Raw genomic sequence first — 21,323 nt, 5'->3', positions numbered from 1 at the left:
CACAATGACTGGCGCTACTCTAAGTGCGGTGCGTTGGGGGCCCATTCACAATGACTGGCGCTACTCTAAGCGTGGTGCGTTGGGGGCCCATTCACAATGACTGGCGCTACTCTAAGTGCGGTGCGTTGGGGGGCCCATTCACAATGTCTGGCGCTACTCTAAGCGCGGTGCGTTGGGGGCCCATTCACAATGACTGGCGCTACTCTAAGTGCGGTGCGTTGGGGGGCCCATTCACAATGTCTGGCGCTACTCTAAGCGCGGTGCGTTGGGGGGCCCATTCACAATGACTGGCGCTACTCTAAGTGCGGTGCGTTGGGGGGCCCATTCACAATGACTGGCGCTACTCTAAGCGCAGTGCGTTGGGGGGCCCATTCACAATGACTGGCGCTACTCTAAGCGCGGTGCGTTGGGGGGCCCATTCACAATGACTGGCGCTACTCTAAGCGCGGTGCGTTGCGGGGCCCATTCACAATGATTGCCGCTACTCTAAGCGCGGTGCATTGAGGGGCCCATTCACAATGACTGGCGCTACTCTAAGCGCAGAACATTGCGGGGCCCATAGCCTCAAGTAGTATTGAGCTCCGCCCACCGCGGCAAACCCATCAATAGAAATTTCCCGGGGATTGTTATGCGAGTTTCTAGGCGACGGCGGCCGCGCTCTCAGAACGTAAATCCTTCTTTCGGGGGAAAGTTATCAGCGATGTGACGTCTGCGCTCACACAGGGGAAGTCCGCACTCCGGCGTGCGGGGGAGGGGGGGGGGTCGGTTGTACAATGACAGCCGTGTGGTCGATGTGTCACTTTCTTGACTCATTCATAAATCTATAGAATGCTCTTTGTTACAACCATGGCAACGGCAAACAATCCACAGCAAAAGGTTTTTCAAGAATCCTCATTCCCCCCCCCCATCATCAGAGTGCCCCCTTGCGTCAGGTGTCCCCCCCCCCCCCCCATCATCAGAGTGCCCCCTTGCGTCAGGTGTCCCCCCCCATCATCAGAGTGCCCCCTTGCGTCAGGTGTCCCCCCCCATCATCAGAGTGCCCCCTTGCGTCAGGTGTCCCCCCCCATCATCAGAGTGCCCCCTTGCGTCAGGTGTCCCCCCCCATCATCAAAGTGCCCCCTTGCGTCAGGTGTCCCCCCCCATCATCAAAGTGCCCCCTTGTGTCAGGTGTCCCCCCCCATCATCAAAGTGCCCCCTTGCGTCAGGTGTCCCCCCCCATCATCAGAGTGCCCCCGTGCGTCAGGTGTCCCCCCCCCATCATCAGAGTGCCCCCGTGCGTCAGGTGTCCCCCCCCCCATCATCAGAGTGCCCCCGTGCGTCAGGTGTCCCCCCCCCATCATCAGAGTGCCCCCTTGCGTCAGGTGTCCCCCCCATCATCAGAGTGCCCCCTTGCGTCAGGTGTCCCCCCCCCCCATCATCAGAGTGCCCCCTTGCGTCAGGTGTCCCCCTCCCCATCATCAGAGTGCCCCCTTGCGTCAGGTGTCCCCCTCCCCATCATCAGAGTGCCCCCTTGCGTCAGGTGTCCCCCCTCCCCATCATCAGAGTGCCCCCTTGCGTCAGGTGTCCCCCCTCCCCATCATCAGAGTGCCCCCTTGCGTCAGGTGTCCCCCCTCCCCATCATCAGAGTGCCCCCTTGCGTCAGGTGTCCCCCCTCCCCATCATCAGAGTGCCCCCTTGCGTCAGGTGTCCCCCCTCCCCATCATCAGAGTGCCCCCTTGCGTCAGGTGTCCCCCCTCCCCATCATCAGAGTGCCCCCTTGCGTCAGGTGTCCCCCCTCCCCATCATCAGAGTGCCCCCTTGCGTCAGGTGTCCCCCCTCCCCATCATCAGAGTGCCCCCTTGCGTCAGGTGTCCCCCCTCCCCATCATCAGAGTGCCCCCTTGCGTCAGGTGTCCCCCCTCCCCATCATCAGAGTGCCCCCTTGCGTCAGGTGTCCCCCCTCCCCATCATCAGAGTGCCCCCTTGCGTCAGGTGTCCCCCCTCCCCATCATCAGAGTGCCCCCTTGCGTCAGGTGTCCCCCCTCCCCATCATCAGAGTGCCCCCTTGCGTCAGGTGTCCCCCCTCCCCATCATCAGAGTGCCCCCTTGCGTCAGGTGTCCCCCCTCCCCATCATCAGAGTGCCCCCTTGCGTCAGGTGTCCCCCCTCCCCATCATCAGAGTGCCCCCTTGCGTCAGGTGTCCCCCCTCCCCATCATCAGAGTGCCCCCTTGCGTCAGGTGTCCCCCCTCCCCATCATCAGAGTGCCCCCTTGCGTCAGGTGTCCCCCCTCCCCATCATCAGAGTGCCCCCTTGCGTCAGGTGTCCCCCCCCCCCCATCATCAGAGTGCCCCCTTGCGTCAGGTGTCCCCCCCCCCCCCCATCATCAGAGTGCCCCCTTGCGTCAGGTGTCCCCCCCCCCCCATCATCAGAGTGCCCCCTTGCGTCAGGTGTCCCCCCCCCCCCCCATCATCAGAGTGCCCCCTTGCGTCAGGTGTCCCCCCCCCCCCCATCATCAGAGTGCCCCCTTGCGTCAGGTGTCCCCCCCATCATCAGAGTGCGTCAGGTGTCCCCCCCCCATCATCAGAGTGCCCCCTTGCGTCAGGTGTCCCCCCCCCATCATCAGAGTGCCCCCTTGCGTCAGGTGTCCCCCCCCCATCATCAGAGTGCCCCCTTGCGTCAGGTGTCCCCCCCCCATCATCAGAGTGCCCCCTTGCGTCAGGTGTCCCCCCCCCATCATCAGAGTGCCCCCTTGCGTCAGGTGTCCCCCCCCCATCATCAGAGTGCCCCCTTGCGTCAGGTGTCCCCCCCCCATCATCAGAGTGCCCCCTTGCGTCAGGTGTCCCCCCCCCATCATCAGAGTGCCCCCTTGCGTCAGGTGTCCCCCCCCCATCATCAGAGTGCCCCCTTGCGTCAGGTGTCCCCCCCCCATCATCAGAGTGCCCCCTTGCGTCAGGTGTCCCCCCCCCATCATCAGAGTGCCCCCTTGCGTCAGGTGTCCCCCCCCATCATCAGAGTGCCCCCTTGCGTCAGGTGTCCCCCCCCCCCATCATCAGAGTGCCCCCTTGCGTCAGGTGTCCCCCCCCCCCATCATCAGAGTGCCCCCTTGCGTCTGGTGTCCCCCCCCCCATCATCAGAGTGCCCCCTTGCGTCAGGTGTCCCCCCCCCCATCATCAGAGTGCCCCCTTGCGTCAGGTGTCCTCCCCCCATCATCAGAGTGCCCCCTTGCGTCAGGTGTCCCCCCCCCATCATCAGAGTGCCCCCTTGCGTCAGGTGTCCCCCCCCCATCATCAGAGTGCCCCCTTGCGTCAGGTGTCCCCCCCCCATCATCAGAGTGCCCCCTTGCGTCAGGTGTCCCCCCCCCATCATCAGAGTGCCCCCTTGCGTCAGGTGTCCCCCCCCCATCATCAGAGTGCCCCCTTGCGTCAGGTGTCCCCCCCCCCCATCATCAGAGTGCCCCCTTGCGTCAGGTGTCCCCCCCCCCATCATCAGAGTGCCCCCTTGCGTCAGGTGTCCCCCCCATCATCAGAGTGCGCCAGGTGTCCACCCCCATCATCAGAGTGCCCCCTTGCGTCAGGTGTCCCCCCCCCCCCCATCATCAGAGTGCCCCCTTGCGTCAGGTGTCCCCCCCCCCATCATCAGAGTGCCCCCTTGCGTCAGGTGTCCCCCCCCCATCATCAGAGTGCCCCCTTGCGTCAGGTTTCCCCCCCCATCATCAGAGTGCCCCCTTGCGTCAGGTTTCCCCCCCCATCATCAGAGTGCCCCCTTGCGTCAGGTTTCCCCCCCCATCATCAGAGTGCCCCCTTGCGTCAGGTGTCCCCCCCATCATCAGAGTGCCCCCTTGCGTCAGGTGTCCCCCCCCCCCCATCATCAGAGTGCGCCAGGTGTCCACCCCCATCATCAGAGTGCCCCCTTGCGTCAGGTGTCCACCCCCATCATCAGAGTGCACCAGGTGTCCACCCCCATCATCAGAGTGCCCCCTTGCGTCAGGTGTCCCCCCCCATCATCAGAGTGCCCCCTTGCGTCAGGTGTCCCCCCCCCATCATCAGAGTGCCCCCTTGCGTCAGGTGTCCCCCCCATCATCAGAGTGCCCCCTTGCGTCAGGTGTCCCCCCCCCCCATCATCAGAGTGCCCCCTTGCGTCAGGTGTCCCCCCCCCCCCCCATCATCAGAGTGCCCCCTTGCGTCAGGTGTCCCCCCCCCCCCATCATCAGAGTGCCCCCTTGCGTCAGGTGTCCCCCCCCCCATCATCAGAGTGCCCCCTTGCGTCAGGTGTCCCCCCCCCCCATCATCAGAGTGCCCCCTTGCGTCAGGTTTCCCCCCCCATCATCAGAGTGCCCCCTTGCGTCAGGTTTCCCCCCCCATCATCAGAGTGCCCCCTTGCGTCAGGTGTCCCCCCTCCCCATCATCAGAGTGCCCCCTTGCGTCAGGTGTCCCCCCTCCCCATCATCAGAGTGCCCCCTTGCGTCAGGTGTCCCCCCTCCCCATCATCAGAGTGCCCCCTTGCGTCAGGTGTCCCCCCTCCCCATCATCAGAGTGCCCCCTTGCGTCAGGTGTCCCCCCTCCCCATCATCAGAGTGCCCCCTTGCGTCAGGTGTCCCCCCTCCCCATCATCAGAGTGCCCCCTTGCGTCAGGTGTCCCCCCTCCCCATCATCAGAGTGCCCCCTTGCGTCAGGTGTCCCCCCTCCCCATCATCAGAGTGCCCCCTTGCGTCAGGTGTCCCCCCTCCCCATCATCAGAGTGCCCCCTTGCGTCAGGTGTCCCCCCTCCCCATCATCAGAGTGCCCCCTTGCGTCAGGTGTCCCCCCTCCCCATCATCAGAGTGCCCCCTTGCGTCAGGTGTCCCCCCTCCCCATCATCAGAGTGCCCCCTTGCGTCAGGTGTCCCCCCTCCCCATCATCAGAGTGCCCCCTTGCGTCAGGTGTCCCCCCTCCCCATCATCAGAGTGCCCCCTTGCGTCAGGTGTCCCCCCTCCCCATCATCAGAGTGCCCCCTTGCGTCAGGTGTCCCCCCTCCCCATCATCAGAGTGCCCCCTTGCGTCAGGTGTCCCCCCTCCCCATCATCAGAGTGCCCCCTTGCGTCAGGTGTCCCCCCCCCATCATCAGAGTGCCCCCTTGCGTCAGGTGTCCCCCCCCCATCATCAGAGTGCCCCTTTGCGTCAGGTGTCCCCCCCCCCCCCATCATCAGAGTGCCCCCGTGCGCCAGGTGTCCACCCCCCATCATCAGAGTGCCCCCGTGCGCCAGGTGTCCACCCCCCATCATCAGAGTGCCCCCGTGCGCCAGGTGTCCACCCCCCATCATCAGAGTGCCCCCGTGCGCCAGGTGTCCACCCCCCATCATCAGAGTGCCCCCGTGCGCCAGGTGTCCACCCCCCATCATCAGAGTGCCCCCGTGCGCCAGGTGTCCACCCCCCATCATCAGAGTGCCCCCTTGTATTAGGTGTCCACCCCCCATCATCAGAGTGCCCCCTTGTATTAGGTGTCCACCCCCCATCATCAGAGTGCCCCCTTGTATTAGGTGTCCACCCCCATCATCAGAGTGCCATGCGGTGTACACCAGTCTCTGACCTCTGGGACAGGCAATGAGCCGATTACAGGAACGGGGGGGCGAGGAGTAAATATCACCACACCCCTCATTATCAATTCAACCCTCTGATGACAATTTACTATAATCCTGCGACAATCGCATCGATCGTCCGAGAGACGGCTTCATGTGGAATTGTGCGATTCCCTCCATACATTCCCGGCACAGCCCGTCACCCGCTCATCAGGCTGCTCAATGACACGGCAGTCTAAAAATACCTGAAATAGTATTGAAGGAGAGGCCACTTCGGCATGCCTTAATTGCAGCCTAAAGTTTCATGAATCGGAGCCGTGGTAGTCTATGACCTCGTACAGTCTTCAGGCCTGGATTAGTTATAGGACCCCCCCCCCCCCCCATGGTTTCAGTCTGATTTGTCAGACCAGCAAAACTTACCGCCGGCTGCGTTGGGGTTTTCCTGTGTTGGTTCATCTCAATGCTTTATTTAACCGCCAGATCTTCTCGCTGGTCGCCAAAGCAAAGCCAGAATATTCCTTGCAGGTTGTACGGTGTGTGGTGTGCTTGAAGCAGACAAGATGATCAGGTTGCCCCCCCTTTGCATCGGGTGCCCCCCTTTGCGTCAGGGCGCCCCCCCTTTGCGTCAGGGCGCCCACTTTGCATCAGGGTACAGCCCCTTTGCATCTGGATGCCTTTTTGCATCAGGGCGTCTCTTTAAATCAGGGTGCCCCCCTTTGCATCTGGATGCCTTTTTGCACCAGGGTGCCCCCCCTTTGCAATAGGGTGCCCCCCTTTGCATCAGGGTGCCCCCCTTTGCATCTGGATGCCTTTTTGCATCAGGGCGTCTCTTTAAATCAGGGTGCCCCCCTTTGCATCTGGATGCCTTTTTGCACCAGGGTGCCCCCCCCTTTGCAATAGGGTGCCCCCCTTTGCATCAGGGTGCCCCCTTTGCACCTGGATGCCTTTTTGCATGAGGGCGTCCCTTTGCATCAGGGTGCCCCCCCTTTGCATCTGGATGCCTTTTTGCATCAGGGCGTCTCTTTAAATCAGGGTGCCCCCCTTTGCATCTGGATGCCTTTTTGCACCAGGGTGCCCCCCCCTTTGCAATAGGGTGCCCCCCTTTGCATCAGGGTGCCCCCTTTGCACCTGGATGCCTTTTTGCATGAGGGCGTCCCTTTGCATCAGGGTGCCCCCCTTTGCATCAGGGTGCCTCCCTTTGCATCAGGGTGCCCCCCTTTGCATCAGGGTGCCTCCCTTTGCATCAGGGTGCCTTTTTGCACCAGGGTGCCCCCCCTTTGCATCAGGGTGCCCCCTTTGCATCTGGATGCCTTTTTGCATGAGGGCGTCCCTTTGCATCAGGGTGCCCCCCTTTGCATCTGGATGCCTTTTTGCACCAGGGTGCCCCCCCTTTGCATCAGGGTCCCCCCCTTGCATCTGGATGCCTTTTTGCATCAGGATGCCCCTTTAAATCAAGGTGCCCCCTTTGCATCGGGTGCCCCCCTTTGCGTCAGGGTACCCCCCTTTGCGTCAGGGTACCCCCCTTTGCATCTGGATGCCTTTTTGCATGAGGGTGTCCCTTTAAATCAGGGTGCCCCCTTTTGCATCAGTGTGCTTCCCTTACATCAGGTTCCCTGAAGCAGATTGCCTCTTTACATCAGACACCCCCCCCCCCCATCAGGGTCTCACTATTGATTAGCAGAGTCCATTAGAGTCAGGCGGGGGTTGGGGGGTGGGTAGACTATGCCCCACAAGAGCCCCCAGGACCGGGCCGAGGGGTAGGCATGCAACCTATGCTGCTGAGGTGGGCCACGGGGGGCGAGGGGTGGTGCTCGCTGTCCCTGCCCTCTTGTGATTTGTCACTGAGGTATGCAGCACAGCACTGTGGGGAGCAGAAGGGAGCATCATGTTCCCCGTCCCTGGAAGTACTGGGGTGGGTGGGGGGGCCTCATCGGAGATCACAGGACAGGTAAGTACAGACGGCCTACTGTATATTCTATAAAGAGGACCTGTCACTTAGCTTAGTACGGGTACAGAAACGGTTCTAGGGGTACCTGTGTGATTGGGGGAGGGGGGGGGGCTCATCCGAAGTCGCATCACAATACCATCAAAGTCGTGTCAAGTCGCACCGTAAAGCGAGAAAAGGAAATGGCACAGATTTTTGAAGTCGCACAAGTGTGAACGGGCTTAAAGTCATTGTATCGGCGCCCTCTGTGGTGCGACTTTGGCTTTGACCAATGATAACGGACAACTGTTGCATTGTATAACATTCAGGTGCGACTTTTGTGCGACTTTTTGAGGGTTTACATTGCAGTCAAGTCGCTTGAAAGTCGGACCAAAGTGGCGCAGGAAACCTCTTAATACCGCTTTAGGCGGCACTTCAGGCATGCCAGAGTGGCCTCTCTTTTAATACTTGGCACTGTAAGGGGTCATATTAAAAAAAAAAAAAAAAAAAAAAAGAGATCATGAACAGCGCCCAACCGGGACCCGATTTTACGCCGAAATTTTCACAGCTCCTCTCGGAAGCCGATTGGGCGGAGCGCCTCGCCAGCCGAGTCGGGAAGGCGCGTCGCATCGGAGCGCCGACAAAAATGTAAGAGCGGGCGGACGCACCCGGCGCCTCGTCATTATTCACTTCTGTCCAATCGTGGCCGACCTTTGGCGTGTCCGAGGCTGCGTGGAGCGTCTGTGAGCGTTTTTCTAGCATTTGTATGCGCAATTATTATTATTTTTTTTTTTATTATTAGCCAATAGAGAAAACTTTCATCTGTTGTATCATTTGTTGCTCCGATCTTCAGCTTTTTTACCTTTCCGGCATCTTTTATTTCTTGTGTGTGTTTTTTTTTTTTTTTTAATTATAATAATAATAATATTATTATTTATGTATGTATTCTTTTTTTAGAATTCGGGGATTAGGCCCTTTTCACGCGTGTGCGACTTGTCCTGCTACTTGGGACTGTAAAGTCACATGACAAGTTGTACCCCCCAATGATTTCCAATGAGTACCGTTCTTATCTGTGCGACTTCCGGTCAGTCTCTGCACTACTTTGGTCCGACTTTCATGTGAGATCCACAGACCCCAAGATTACACATTCCCTGAAATCACGTCAATATCGCGTGACTTTCAGATCACGGCCCGTGTGAAAGGGGCCCCCCAGGGGTTGGGGGGTTAAGATTTTATTTATTGTCTTATTCTTTAATTTTGTTAGGTTACTACTACATCCTATACCTACATACTAACTACATACCACTTACATATTACATACATACTACCTACATATATACTACCTACCTACTACTTGCATATTTACCTACATACATACTGCCTACATACTACTTGCATATTACATACATACATATATACTACCTACCTACATCTTACATACTACTTACATATTGCATATATATTACATACACATATATACTACCTACCTACATCTTACATACTAACTACTTACATATTTTATATACATGCATACTACATACATCCCTACTACTTACATATTGCCTACATACATACATACTAACTACATACTACTTACATACTACCAACCTACATATATACTACCTACCTACATACATACTACCTACAGCCTATATACTAACTACATACATACATCTTACATATTAACTGCATACTACTTACATATTGCATACATACATACTACTTACATCCTACCTACCTACATCTTACATACTAACTGCATACTATTTACACATTACATACATACTATTTACATATTACCTACATACTACTTACATATTACATACATACTACCTACATACTAACTACATACTACTTACATATTACCTATATACATACATACATACTTCCCACATACTAACTACATACTACTTACATATTACCTATATACATGCATCCTACATACTAACTACATACTACTTACATACATACTGCCTATATACTAACTACATACTACTTGCATATTACATACATACATCTTACATATTAACTACATACTACTTACATATTGCATACATACTACATACATCCTACCTACCTACATATTACATACTACCAACCTACATATATACTACCTACATACATACATACTACCTACAGCCTATATACTAACTACATACATACATCTTACATATTAACTGCATACTACTTACATATTGCATACATACATACTACTTACATCCTACCTACCTACATCTTACATACTAACTGCATACTATTTACACATTACATACATACTATTTACATATTACCTACATACTACTTACATATTACATACATACTACCTACATACTAACTACATACTACTTACATATTACCTATATACATACATACATACATACTTCCCACATACTAACTACATACTACTTACATATTACCTATATACATACTACTTACATGCATCCTACATACTAACTACATACTACTTACATACATACTGCCTATATACTAACTACATACTACTTGCATATTACATACATACATCTTACATATTAACTACATACTACTTACATATTGCATACATACATACTACATACATCCTACCTACCTACATCTTACATACTATTTACATATTACATACATACTATTTACATATTACATACATACTACCTACATCCTACCTACCTACATCATACATACTATTTACATATTACCTACATACTATTTACATATTACCTACATACTATTTACATATTACCTACATACTACTTACATATTACATACATACTTCCTACATACTAACTACATACTACTTAAATATTACATACATACTTCCTACATACTAACTACATACTACTTACATATTACATACATACTTCCTAAATACTAACTACATACTACTTACATATTACCTATATACATACATACTACCTACCTACAGCCTACATACTACATACATACATACTACCTACAGCCTATATACTAACTACATACTACTTACATATTGCATACATACTACCTACATCTTACATACTACTTAAATATTACATACATACATCCTACATGCATACTATTTACATATTACATACTACCTATTTACTACATACATATTACTTACATACATACTTCCTAAATACTACTACTACAACTACAAGAGCAAACTGTCTACTACTACTACTACTACATACTATTACTACATAATGCCGAAACACACTATTACTACCTACTACATAACCACATACTTTCTAAATACTACTACTACAACAGCAAGCTGTCTACTACTACATACTATTACTACATAAGGCTGCTACCTACTATTACATATCACATACTACTAATAAATATTAATAATCGTTTTTATTTTATTTTTTATTTTTTTTTGGGGTGTTCATTATTAATAATAATTTATTTCATGTATTTTCGGTCATTGGGGTTATTTTTTAAAAAAACATTTGTTTGTATTTATGATGATTTTTAGTTATTTGTGTATTTATTTCACATCCATTCATTTATTATCTATTTTATTTATTTACCTGCCCAATTTTGAGCTCCAAACAAAATCTCCAGAACTTTTTTTTTATTTTTTATTTATTTTTTGTTCTTGGGGTGTCAGGCGATCGTATCGGAGACGTGATCCGTCTCCATAGAGAATCGCTGATTTCTTTTTTCTCTCCAGCGTTTTGGATCTGCGGTACGAAACGCTGCGGTTGTGGATGGGATGGGGGGGGGTGCGGGGGCGGGGGCGGGTGTACTCGGGTTGCAGCTGCTGCAGCGCCCCCTGGAGGAAGAAGCGTCGGGCGAGAGAGAAGACACGGGTGGAGAGGCGGTTGGAATAACGCAGCAGACTGACGTGGGGGGGGTTGGGCTGGGAGAGGGTTTTCCCGTTCCTCTTTGTGGCTCCTCCCAGGGAATGTCATGATCACACGCAGGCTCTAGACTGTCACAGAGCTTGGAGAGCCGCGCTCAGCTCACACCGTCTTCTTCTTCTTCTTCTTCTTCTCTCTGTCGCAGATCCTCCGCCAACCACTCACGCCCGCCATGGAGACCCCGGGCCAGAGGAGGGCCAACCGCGGCCACTCGTCCACCCCGCTGTCGCCCACCCGCATCACCCGGCTGCAGGAGAAGGAAGACCTCCAGGAGCTGAACGACCGTCTGGCCGTCTACATCGACAAGGTGCGCTCCCTGGAGTCGGAGAACGCCGGGCTGCGCCTGCGCATCACCGAGTCGGAGGAGGTGGTGAGCCGCGAGGTGACCGGCATCAAGGCCGTCTACGAGACCGAGCTGGCCGATGCCCGCAAGACCCTGGACTCCGTGGCCAAGGAGAGGGCGAGACTGCAGCTGGAGCTCAGCAAGATCCGGGAGGAGCACAACGACTTGAAGGCGAGGTAAGGAGCCCCCCCGGCGGGGCAACGCATGCCAAATTAAAAAAAATAAAAAAAATAAAAAAAACACACGAGGCGCCCGCTGCGCCAACTCGCCCGCCCTTAGACGGGTGCTAATAACACTTACCAGTCCATGCCGAATCCCTAGAAGCCTGGCAGGAAGCTGAAACCGTTTTTTTTTTTTTTTTCTGCTGGAAAAACACTTTCACTTTCGCCAAGGAAAAATTCCCCCGACCCATCCCCCCCCCCCCTCCGCTTTACCGGAATGCGTTTCCCGCTTTACGAAAACGCGCATTGTCGCAGTTTTTAATAGTTTTTTTTTTTTTTTTTCATTTTAATTGCATTCAAAGGAAAGACTTTTAAAATCCTGTGGCGTTTTTAGAAGTAATTTTCTGAAGTGGCTGCTCCCCCGCTTTTGCCGGAGTAGGAAGCGTACTAGCTGCAGACGGACTACAAGTCCCAGCAAGCCTTGGGGGGGCGGGAGGGGGGGGTCTGCAGTTCTCAAGCAGTTAAGTGTTGTCTGTCTGCTGCTTTAGATGCAGCTAAATCAAGAAGCGTCTAGAAATAGTTCCCCCCCCCCCCCCCCCCCCCATGACTTCTCCCTGCACCTTTTTCAGGAGTAGGAAGCATGCTAGCTGCCGACGGACTACAAGTCCCAGCAAGCCTTGGGTGGCAGGTTGGGGGGCGAGGGAGGGGGGGGGGGTCTCCAGTTCTCAAGCAGTTAAGTCTTGTCTGTCTGCTGCTTGAGATGCGGCTAAATCAAGGAGCGTCTAGAAATAGTTTCCCCCCCCCATGACTTCTCCCTGCACCTTTTTCAGGAGTAGGAAACATGCTAGCTGCCGACGGACTACAAGTCCCAGCAAGCCTTGACTGGCAGTATAGGACCTTGAGGTGTTAAGCGGTGGGCAAATAATAATGGAGATGCTGGCCAAACCTTGATTCTGACTGGGTTAAATCCCCGGGAGCTTCTAGAAGTAATTGGGGTGGATGCAGCCACAAGAGTAGGAAGCATACTAGCTGCCGACGGACTACAAGTCCCAGCAAGCCTTGAGTGGCAGGTTGGGGGCGGGGGGGAGGGGGGTCTCCAGTTCTCAAGCAGTTAAGTGTGGTCTGTCTGCTGCTTGAATCAAGGAGCGTCTAGAAATAGTTTTCCCCGCATGACTTCTCCCTGCACCTTTTTCAGGAGTAGGAAGCATGCTAGCTGCCGACGGACTACAAGTCCCAGCAAGCCTTGACTGGCAGTATAGGACCTCGAGGTGTTAAGCGGTGGGCAACTAATAATGGAGATGCTGGCCAAACCTTTGATTCCGACTGGGTTAAATCCCCGGGAGCTTCTAGAAGTAATTGGGGTGGATGCAGTCACAAGAGTAGGAAGCATACTAGCTGCCGACAGACTACAAGTCCCAGCAAGCCTCGAGTGGCAGGTTGGGATCTCTAGTTCTCAAGGAGTTATGTGTCATCTGTCCGCTGCGTGAGATGCAGCTAAATCAAGTGGCATCTAGAAATAGTTTTCCCGCATGACTTCTCCCTGCACCTTTTCAGGAGTAGGAAGCGTGCTAGCTGCCGACGGACTACGAGTCCCAGCAAGCCTTGACTGGCGGTATGGGATCTCTAGTCCTTCGAGGTGTTAAACGGTGGGCAACTGACGCTGGCCAAACCTTTGATTCCGACTGGGTTAAGTCCCGGGAGCTTCTAGAAGTAATTGCGGTGGATGCAGCCACAGGAGAAGGAAGCATGCCAGCTGCTGATGGACTACAAATCCCAGCCAGCCCTGAGTGGCAGGTTGGGATCTCTAGTCCTCGAGGTCTTAGGTGGTGGCCATCTAATGCTGGAGATGTGGCCAAACCTTGATGTAGACGGCGTTTAATCCGGGAGAGTTTTAGAAAGTATTTTTTTTTTGGGGGTAGCTACAGGAGTAGGAAGCATGCCAGCTGCCGACGGACTACAAGTCCCAGCAAGCCTTGAGTGGCAGGTTGCGACCTCTAGTTCTCAAGGAGTTAAGCGCTGTCTGTCTAATGCAGCTAAACGGAGGAGCATCTAGAAATAGTTTTTTCTGCATGGCTTCTCCCTGCACCCTGTGAAGAGTAGGAAGCATACTCGCTGCTGATGGACTACAAGTCTCAGCATGCCTTGGGTGGTGGGTTGGGACCTCCTAGTTCTCAAAGGGTCAAGCTGTCTCCATCTACTGCTGCTATGCCTTGATGCAGACGGGGGTTAAATCCAGGAGCGTCTAGAAGAATTTTTTTCGGGTGGCTACAGCAACGGGAGTAGGAAGCATGCCAGCTACTGACGGACTACAAGTCCCAGCAAGCCTTGAGTGGCAGGTTGAGGTCTCCAGTTCTCAAGGAGTTAAGCGCTGTCTGTCTACTGCGTGAGGTGCGGCTAAATCAAGGAGCATCTAGAAATAGCTTTCCTGCATGGCTTCTCCCTGCACTCCACCGGAGTAGGAAGCGTGCTAGCTGCTGATGGACTAAAAGTCTCAGCAAGCCTTGAGTGGCAGGTTGGGATCTCTAGTTCTCAAGGTCGTCTAATGCTGGGGATGCGGCCAAACCTTAATGCAGATGGGGTTAAATCCGGGAGCATCTAATAGTAATGGTTTGGGGTGGCGGCTCCCTGCACCTGCTGGAGTAGGAAGCATGCCAGCTGCCGATGGACTACAAGTCCCAGCAAGTGTTGAGTGGCAGGTTGGGATTTCTAGTTCCCAGAGCATTAAGCGGTGTCTGTCTACTGCACAAGATGGTGCTAGATCGAGACGTAATTTTCCTGCATGGATTTTCCCTGCACTCCACGGGAGTAGGAAGCGTGTCAGCTGCAGATGGACTACAAGTCCCAGCAAGCCTCGAGTGGCGGGTTGGGATCTCTAAAGTGAGGAGGGCGTTAAATCCAGGGAGCATCTAGCGGTAGTCTTGAGTGACTCATAGCTTCCCATTTATGTCTGGTAACACTTTTCTGGGTGGCTGCTCCCTGCATCTGCCGGAGTATGAAGCATACCAGCTGCTGGTGGACTACAAATCCCAGCAAGCCTTGAGTGGCAGGTTGGGATCTCTTGTTCACAGGTCTCTAAACTTCGATACGGAAAAAAAAAAAAGTATTAAATCTGAGGGCATCTAGAAGCCATTTTCCGGGGGTTGCTGCACCCCTCAGGGAGTAGTAAGCACTCCAGCCGCCGATGGGCCACAAGTCCCATAAGTCCCATCGCCCTTTGAGTGTCAGGTTGGGATCCTTCAGTCTCAATGTGGACAGCATTAAATCCAGGGAACATCTAGCAGTGATCTTGAATGACTCATAGCCCAAGTTTGTTTCTGCTGACACTTTTTTGTCTGGGTGGCTGCTCCCTGCATTTGATGGAGGAGGAAGCATGCCAGCCGCCGATGGGCCACACGTCCCACCACCGCTTGAGTGGCAGGTTGGGATCTTTCAGTCTCGATGTGGACAGCATTCAATCCAGGGAGCATCTATCAGTAATCATAGCCCCGGTTTGTGTCTGCTGAAACTTTTCTGGGTGGCTGCTCCCTGCATCTTCTGGAGAAGGAAGCATGCCAGCCGCCGATGGGCCACAAGTCCCAGCAAGCCCTAAATGTCAGGTTGGGATCTTTCAGTCTCATTGTGGACAGCATTAAATCCAGGGAGCATCTCTAGTAGTAATCTTAGTCCTTTAGTGACTCATATCCCCGGTTTATGTCTGCTGACACTTTCTTGGGTGGCTGCCCCCTGCATCTGCTGGAGGAGGAAGCACGCCAGCCGCCGATGGGCCACAAGTCCCAGCAAGCCTTAAATGGTAATCTAGGAGCATCTAGCGGCAATCTTGAGTGACTCATAGCCCTGATTTGTGCCTGCTGACACTTTTCTGGGTGGCTGCCCCCTGCATCTGATGGAGGAGGAAGCACGCCAGCCGCCGATGGGCCACAAGTCCCAGCGAGCCCTAAATGTCAGGTTGGGATCTTTCAGTCTCAATGTGGACAGCATTAAATCCAGGGACCATCTAGCAGTAATCTTGGGTGACTTCTAGCCCCTGTTTGTGTCTGCCGAACCCTTTTCTGGGTGGCTGCTCCCTGCATCTGCTGGAGGAGGAAGCATGCCAGCCGCCGATGGGCCACAAGTTCCCAACAAGCCCTACATGTCAGGTTGGGATCTTTCGGTCTCAATGTGGACAGCATTAAATCCAGGGAGCATCTAGCAGTAGTCTTGAGTGAGTCATAGCCCCAGTTTGTTTCTGCTGACACTTTTCTGGGCGGCTGCTCCCTGCATCTTCTGGAGAAGGAAGCACGCCAGCCGCCGATGGGCCACACGTCCCACCACCGCTTGAGTGGCAGGTTGGGATCTTTCAGTCTCGATGTGAACAGCATTCAATCCAGGGAGCATCTAGCAGTAATCATAGCCCCGGTTTGTGTCTGCTGACACTTTTTTCTGGGTGGCTGCCCCCCTGCATCTTCTGGAGAAGGAAGCACGCCAGCCGCCGATGGGCCACACGTCCCAGCAAGCCCTAAATGTCAGGTTGGGATCTTTCAGTCTCATTGTGGACAGCATTAAATCCAGGGAGCATCTAGTAGCAATCTTAGTCCTTTAGTGACTCTTAGCCCTGGTTTGTGTCTGCTGACACTTTTTTCTGGGTGGCTGCCCCCCTGCATCTGATGGAGGAGGAAGCACGCCAGCCGCCGATGGGCCAGAAGTCCCAGCAAGCCTTGGGTGTCTTGCTGGGTTTCTTAGTTGCTCAGCTGTACGAGACGCAGTCCTGAGTGAAGGGCGCCCCCCTCCCCCCCCCTCGTTTGTGTCTGGTGACATCTTCCTGGGTGGCCGGAGTAGAAAGCGTACCAGCTGCCGATGTACTACTGGTGCCAGCAGGCCTTGTGTGGCTTGCTGGGATCTGTCGTTTTTTTTCTTTTTTAAGCATGCGACGCAGCCGGTTTTAAGTCCTCTTCCTTTCGGCCACCCCCTCCCCCCCCCCCCCCCCCCCTTCCCGTGTCCAGCATTAGATCCCCCCCCCCCCCCCCACACTCTTTTGCCCATGCCCCCCCTCCCCCCCTGTATTTTATTTTAGAATGCGGCGCTGCACTTGGCATTACGTCTACATTTTTTTTCTCTGGTTATTTGAAGATCACTTCTCGTAAAAACAGATCCACCGCGCCAGCTTATCGACCAGCAAATCCCCGCGTGGAATTATTATTTTTTTTTTTCCCTCCGATACGGGCCACTGTTTTTTTTTTTTTTTTTTGCAGCTCAGCTTTTCCTGGCACCGAACCGCCCCCGCTGCCCATGCCAAGCAGCGAAGTGCCATGTTTTGACGTCTCTCTGCCCCTGCGGCTTGTATGAGGCGGCTCGGTGCCAATGTCGCCTGGCTGATAAGGGCACGCCCAGTATGTGAGCCGGCGATAGGACGGGGGGGGGGGGGGGGGGGAGGGAGGGGGGAAGGTCTTTCAAGGTGCTTTGAATTAAAAAAAAAAAAAAAGACGTGCTATTAAAATCTTGGTTGCAGGCGATGCCCATTTGGTATGAAGGAAGGGGGGGGAATGGGCGTTTTATTGGCTTATAGTCTATGATGGTGTCTGGGGCCGCGTTTTGCGTTTTTTTTTTTTTTTTTTCAGTTGTTGGTTGTAGTAAAATAATTCTCCCCCCTTTTATTTCTTGTCTTGGCGATAACGCAGCAATTCCCGTATATGGATTTACGAGAGGAAAATGTTGGCGCCGGTCCCCCCCCCCCTCCACCGCCAGCCCCGCGGAGGTTCTGCTTTTAATTTTCCGACCGTTTCATCGCATTCCTTCGCAAATCCCTTCATCCTTAATTCTACCCCACAATTACATGAGTGTGGTGGACGAGGGGGCCCCGCGACGGAGACACGGGCGTGGGCGCTGTGCGGGCAACCCCCCCCCCCCCCGATTCTGTCTGCGACTGACCGCACTTTACGCGCCGTAGTTAAAGGGGGAGGGGAGCAGCAATCTGGTTCAGGTTAAATGGTTTTTAAAAAGGACCTGCATAACTTCTTTGGCCCCTTGGGGCCCCTCGGATTGCTGTATGTTTATTGCCTCCTTGGTGGTCCTCCAGCGTTGCATGGAGGTCTGCATTGTGGGATGCAGAGGTTGGAGAGTGCTAGAGCTCTGCCTCCGCAACCTTGTCCCGACACTGCCACCTAGAGGTGATGTTGCATTGTGGGACGCCGGGGTGGGAGAGTGCTAGAGCTCCGCCTCCGCAACCTTGTCCCGGCACTGCCACCTAGAGGTGAGGTTGCATTGTGGGACACGGGGGTGGGAGAGTGCTAGAGCTCCGCCTCCACCACCTTGCCCCGGCACTGCCACCTAGAGGTGATGTTGCATTGTGGGACGCAGGGGTTGGAGAGTGCTAGAGCTCCACCTCCACTACCTTGCCCCGGCACTGCCACCTAGAGGTGAGGTTGCATTGTGGGACACGGGGGTGGGAGAGTGCTAGAGCTCCGCCCTCCACCACCTTGTCCCGGCACTGCCACCTAGAGGTGATGTTGCATTGTGGGACACCGGGGTGGGAGAGTGCTAGAGCTCCGCCTCCACCACTGCCACCTAGAGGTGATGCTGCATTGTGGGACGCTGGGGTGGGAGAGTGCTAGAGCTCCGCCTCCACCACCTTGCCCCGGCACTGCCACCTAGAGGTGATGTTGCATTGTGGGACGCAGGTGTGGGAGAGTGCTAGAGCCCTGCTTCTACCACCTTGCCCCGGCACTGCCACCTAGAGGTGATGTTGCATTGTGGGACGCTGGGGTGGGAGAGTGCTAGAGCTCCGCCTCCACCACCTTGCCCCGGCACTGCCACCTAGAGGTGCTGTTGCATTGTGGGACGCCGGGGTGGGAGAGTGCTAGAGCTCCACCTCCGCAACCTTGTCCCGACACTGCCACCTAGAGGTGATGTTGCATTGTGGGACACGGGGGTGGGAGAGTGCTAGAGCTCCGCCTCCGCAACCTTGTCCCGGCACTGCCACCTAGAGGTGATGTTGCATTGTAGGACGCGGGTGTGGGAGAGTGCTAGAGCTCCTCCTCCGCAACCTTGCCCCGGCACTGCCACCTAGAGGTGATGCTGCATTGTGGGACGCTGGGGTGGGAGAGTGCTAGAGCTCCGCCTCCACCACCTTGCCCCGGCACTGCCACCTAGAGGTGATGTTGCATTGTGGGACGCAGGTGTGGGAGAGTGCTAGAGCCCTGCTTCTACCACCTTGCCCCGGCACTGCCACCTAGAGGTGATGTTGCATTGTGGGACGCTGGGGTGGGAGAGTGCTAGAGCTCCGCCTCCACCACCTTGCCCCGGCACTGCCACCTAGAGGTGCTGTTGCATTGTGGGACGCCGGGGTGGGAGAGTGCTAGAGCTCCACCTCCGCAACCTTGTCCCGACACTGCCACCTAGAGGTGATGTTGCATTGTGGGACACGGGGGTGGGAGAGTGCTAGAGCTCCGCCTCCGCAACCTTGTCCCGGCACTGCCACCTAGAGGTGATGTTGCATTGTAGGACGCGGGTGTGGGAGAGTGCTAGAGCTCCTCCTCCGCAACCTTGCCCCGGCACTGCCACCTAGAGGTGATGTTGCATTGTGGGACACGGGGGTGGGAGAGTGCTAGAGCTCCGCCTCCGCAACCTTGCCCCGGCACTGCCACCTAGAGGTGATGTTGCATTGTGGGAGAGTTTTTGTGGCTTATTGCTTTATTGCAGGGCTGGTCCAAGGGGTAGGCAATAGAGGCAGCTGCCTTGGGTGCTTCAGCTGGAGGGGGGTACATTTTAGACTCCAGAAGTAAATCCCGACTGTATTACCCCCAACCCCCCCGTGTGATCTCAGTCCGGTGTCAGGGCCGGGGCTGATGAGTAATTTTAGCTCATTTATTGAGAGGCGGCGGCGGGTTACGTAAGAAGTTTGGGAGGATCACTGAGGAGGAGACGATGATTCAGAGAGGAGTTGGGATTGTCATTAATCTTTCATCACTCCCTACCGTGCCCGGCCTTCTCCAGAACACCGCCAACAGGAAGCACGAGAGAATCGATCATTACAAATCTCCCCTCCCCCCCCATCCACATTCAATCAGAAATAAAATCCTCAATTCCTATAACACCATCCAGAAGATATTTGTTTAGTTTTAGCGGGAATAAGAGAGAACCTTGGGGTTGCCATTGCTGTCTGTGTCCCCGTTTTGGGAGATTTCAAACCACTTCCTGTGTGGTCACCGGGACAGGAAGTGAGATGCAAAAAACCTCAACCCAACTGCTGTCTGTGTCCCTATTTGGGAGATTTATCCCCACTTCCTGTGTAGTCACTAGGACAGGAAGTAAGATGCAAAAAAAAAAACTAACAGTCGCTGTCTTTACTTAGGAGATTCCCCCCACCTCCTTCCTGGGAAAAAAAAAAACACAGCAGTTGCCGTCTATCTCCCATTAGGAAGATTTGACCCCCACTTCCTGTGTGGTCACTGGGACAGGAAGGGAGCAGACAAAAAAAAAAAAAAGGCAGATGCTGTCCTTGTCCTCCCTACTTTGGAGATTTCACCCCAATTTCTGTGTGGTCACTAGGACAGGAAATGAGCAGTGAAAAAAAAAAGAGGCAGATGTTCTCCTTACCCCCTACTAGGGAGATCTCACCCCACTTCCTGTGTGGTTACTGTGACAGGAAGTAAGCAGTAAAACATAGAAATTTCTGCCCCCCCCCCCCCCCACACTTCCTGTCTCTCTCTCTCTCCCATTAGGAAGATTTTACCCCACTAGGACAGGAAGTGAGCATAAAAAAAAAAAACAGCATTTGCTGTCTGTCCTCACTTGGGAGATTTCACCACACTTCCTGTGTGGTCACTGGGAAAGGAAGGGAGCAGGGAAAAGAAGTGGCCACTGTAACAGGAAGTAAGCGGCATAAAAATAAAAACTTGCAGTCCTATGTCCCACTAGGGAGATTTTACCCCACTTCCTGTGTGCTCACTAGAACAGGAAGTGAGCATTGAAAAAAAAAAAGAAGGCAGATGCTCTCCTTATCCCTACCAGGAAGATTTCACCCCACTTCCTGTGTGGTTACTGTGACAGGAAGTAAGCAGTAAAACACAGAAATTGCTACCCCCCCCCCCCGCCCCTCCAAACTTCCTGTCTATCTCCCATTAGGAAGACAGGAAGTGAGCAGGAAAAAAAAAGTCTGATGCTGTTTTTGTCCCTTCTTTAGAAATGTAATCCCACTTTCTGTGTGGTCACTAGGACAGGAAGTGAGCAGAAAAAACACCTCTCCCCTCTCTTGGGAGATTTCACCTCACTTCCTGTGTTGTCACTGTAACAGGAAAGGAGCAGTATTAAAAAAAAAAAAAAAAGGAAAAAATAAAAAAGCAGATGCTCTCCTTACCCCACTTCCTGTGTAGTCACTGGGACAGGAAGTGAGCAGCGCAGAAAAAAAAAACTACAGCATTTACTATGTGTTCTCACTTGGGAGATTTCACCTCACTTCCTGTGTGGTCACTAGGACAGGAAGCGAGCAGTAGAAAAAAAAAAAAAAGCAGATGCTTTTCTTTTCCCAAATAGGGAGATTTTA

The 21,323-nt window shown here is 53.6% G+C and overlaps 1 protein-coding gene across 1 annotated transcript in view; it reads left to right on the top strand.

Moving 5' to 3' along the window:
* The first annotated feature begins 11,357 nt into the window (after nucleotides 1-11,357).
* The window catches only part of LMNA (lamin A/C), a 61,222-nt gene continuing 51,256 nt past the window's right edge, over nucleotides 11,358-21,323 (top strand). Inside the window, exon 1 of the mRNA XM_077463947.1 lies at nucleotides 11,358-11,821. Within this exon, the coding sequence (XP_077320073.1) occupies nucleotides 11,475-11,821 (347 nt within the window). The 5' untranslated portion in view covers nucleotides 11,358-11,474. The remainder of the gene's footprint in view (nucleotides 11,822-21,323) is intronic.

This window comes from Lithobates pipiens, unplaced genomic scaffold (assembly GCF_037356315.1).
Source record: "Lithobates pipiens isolate NorthernLeopardFrog02 unplaced genomic scaffold, aLitPip1_a1.2 Scaffold_30, whole genome shotgun sequence".
Lineage (NCBI taxonomy): Eukaryota > Metazoa > Chordata > Amphibia > Anura > Ranidae > Lithobates > Lithobates pipiens.
Note: the sequence above shows the minus strand (reverse complement) of the source record. Positions and strands in the feature narration are given on the sequence as shown.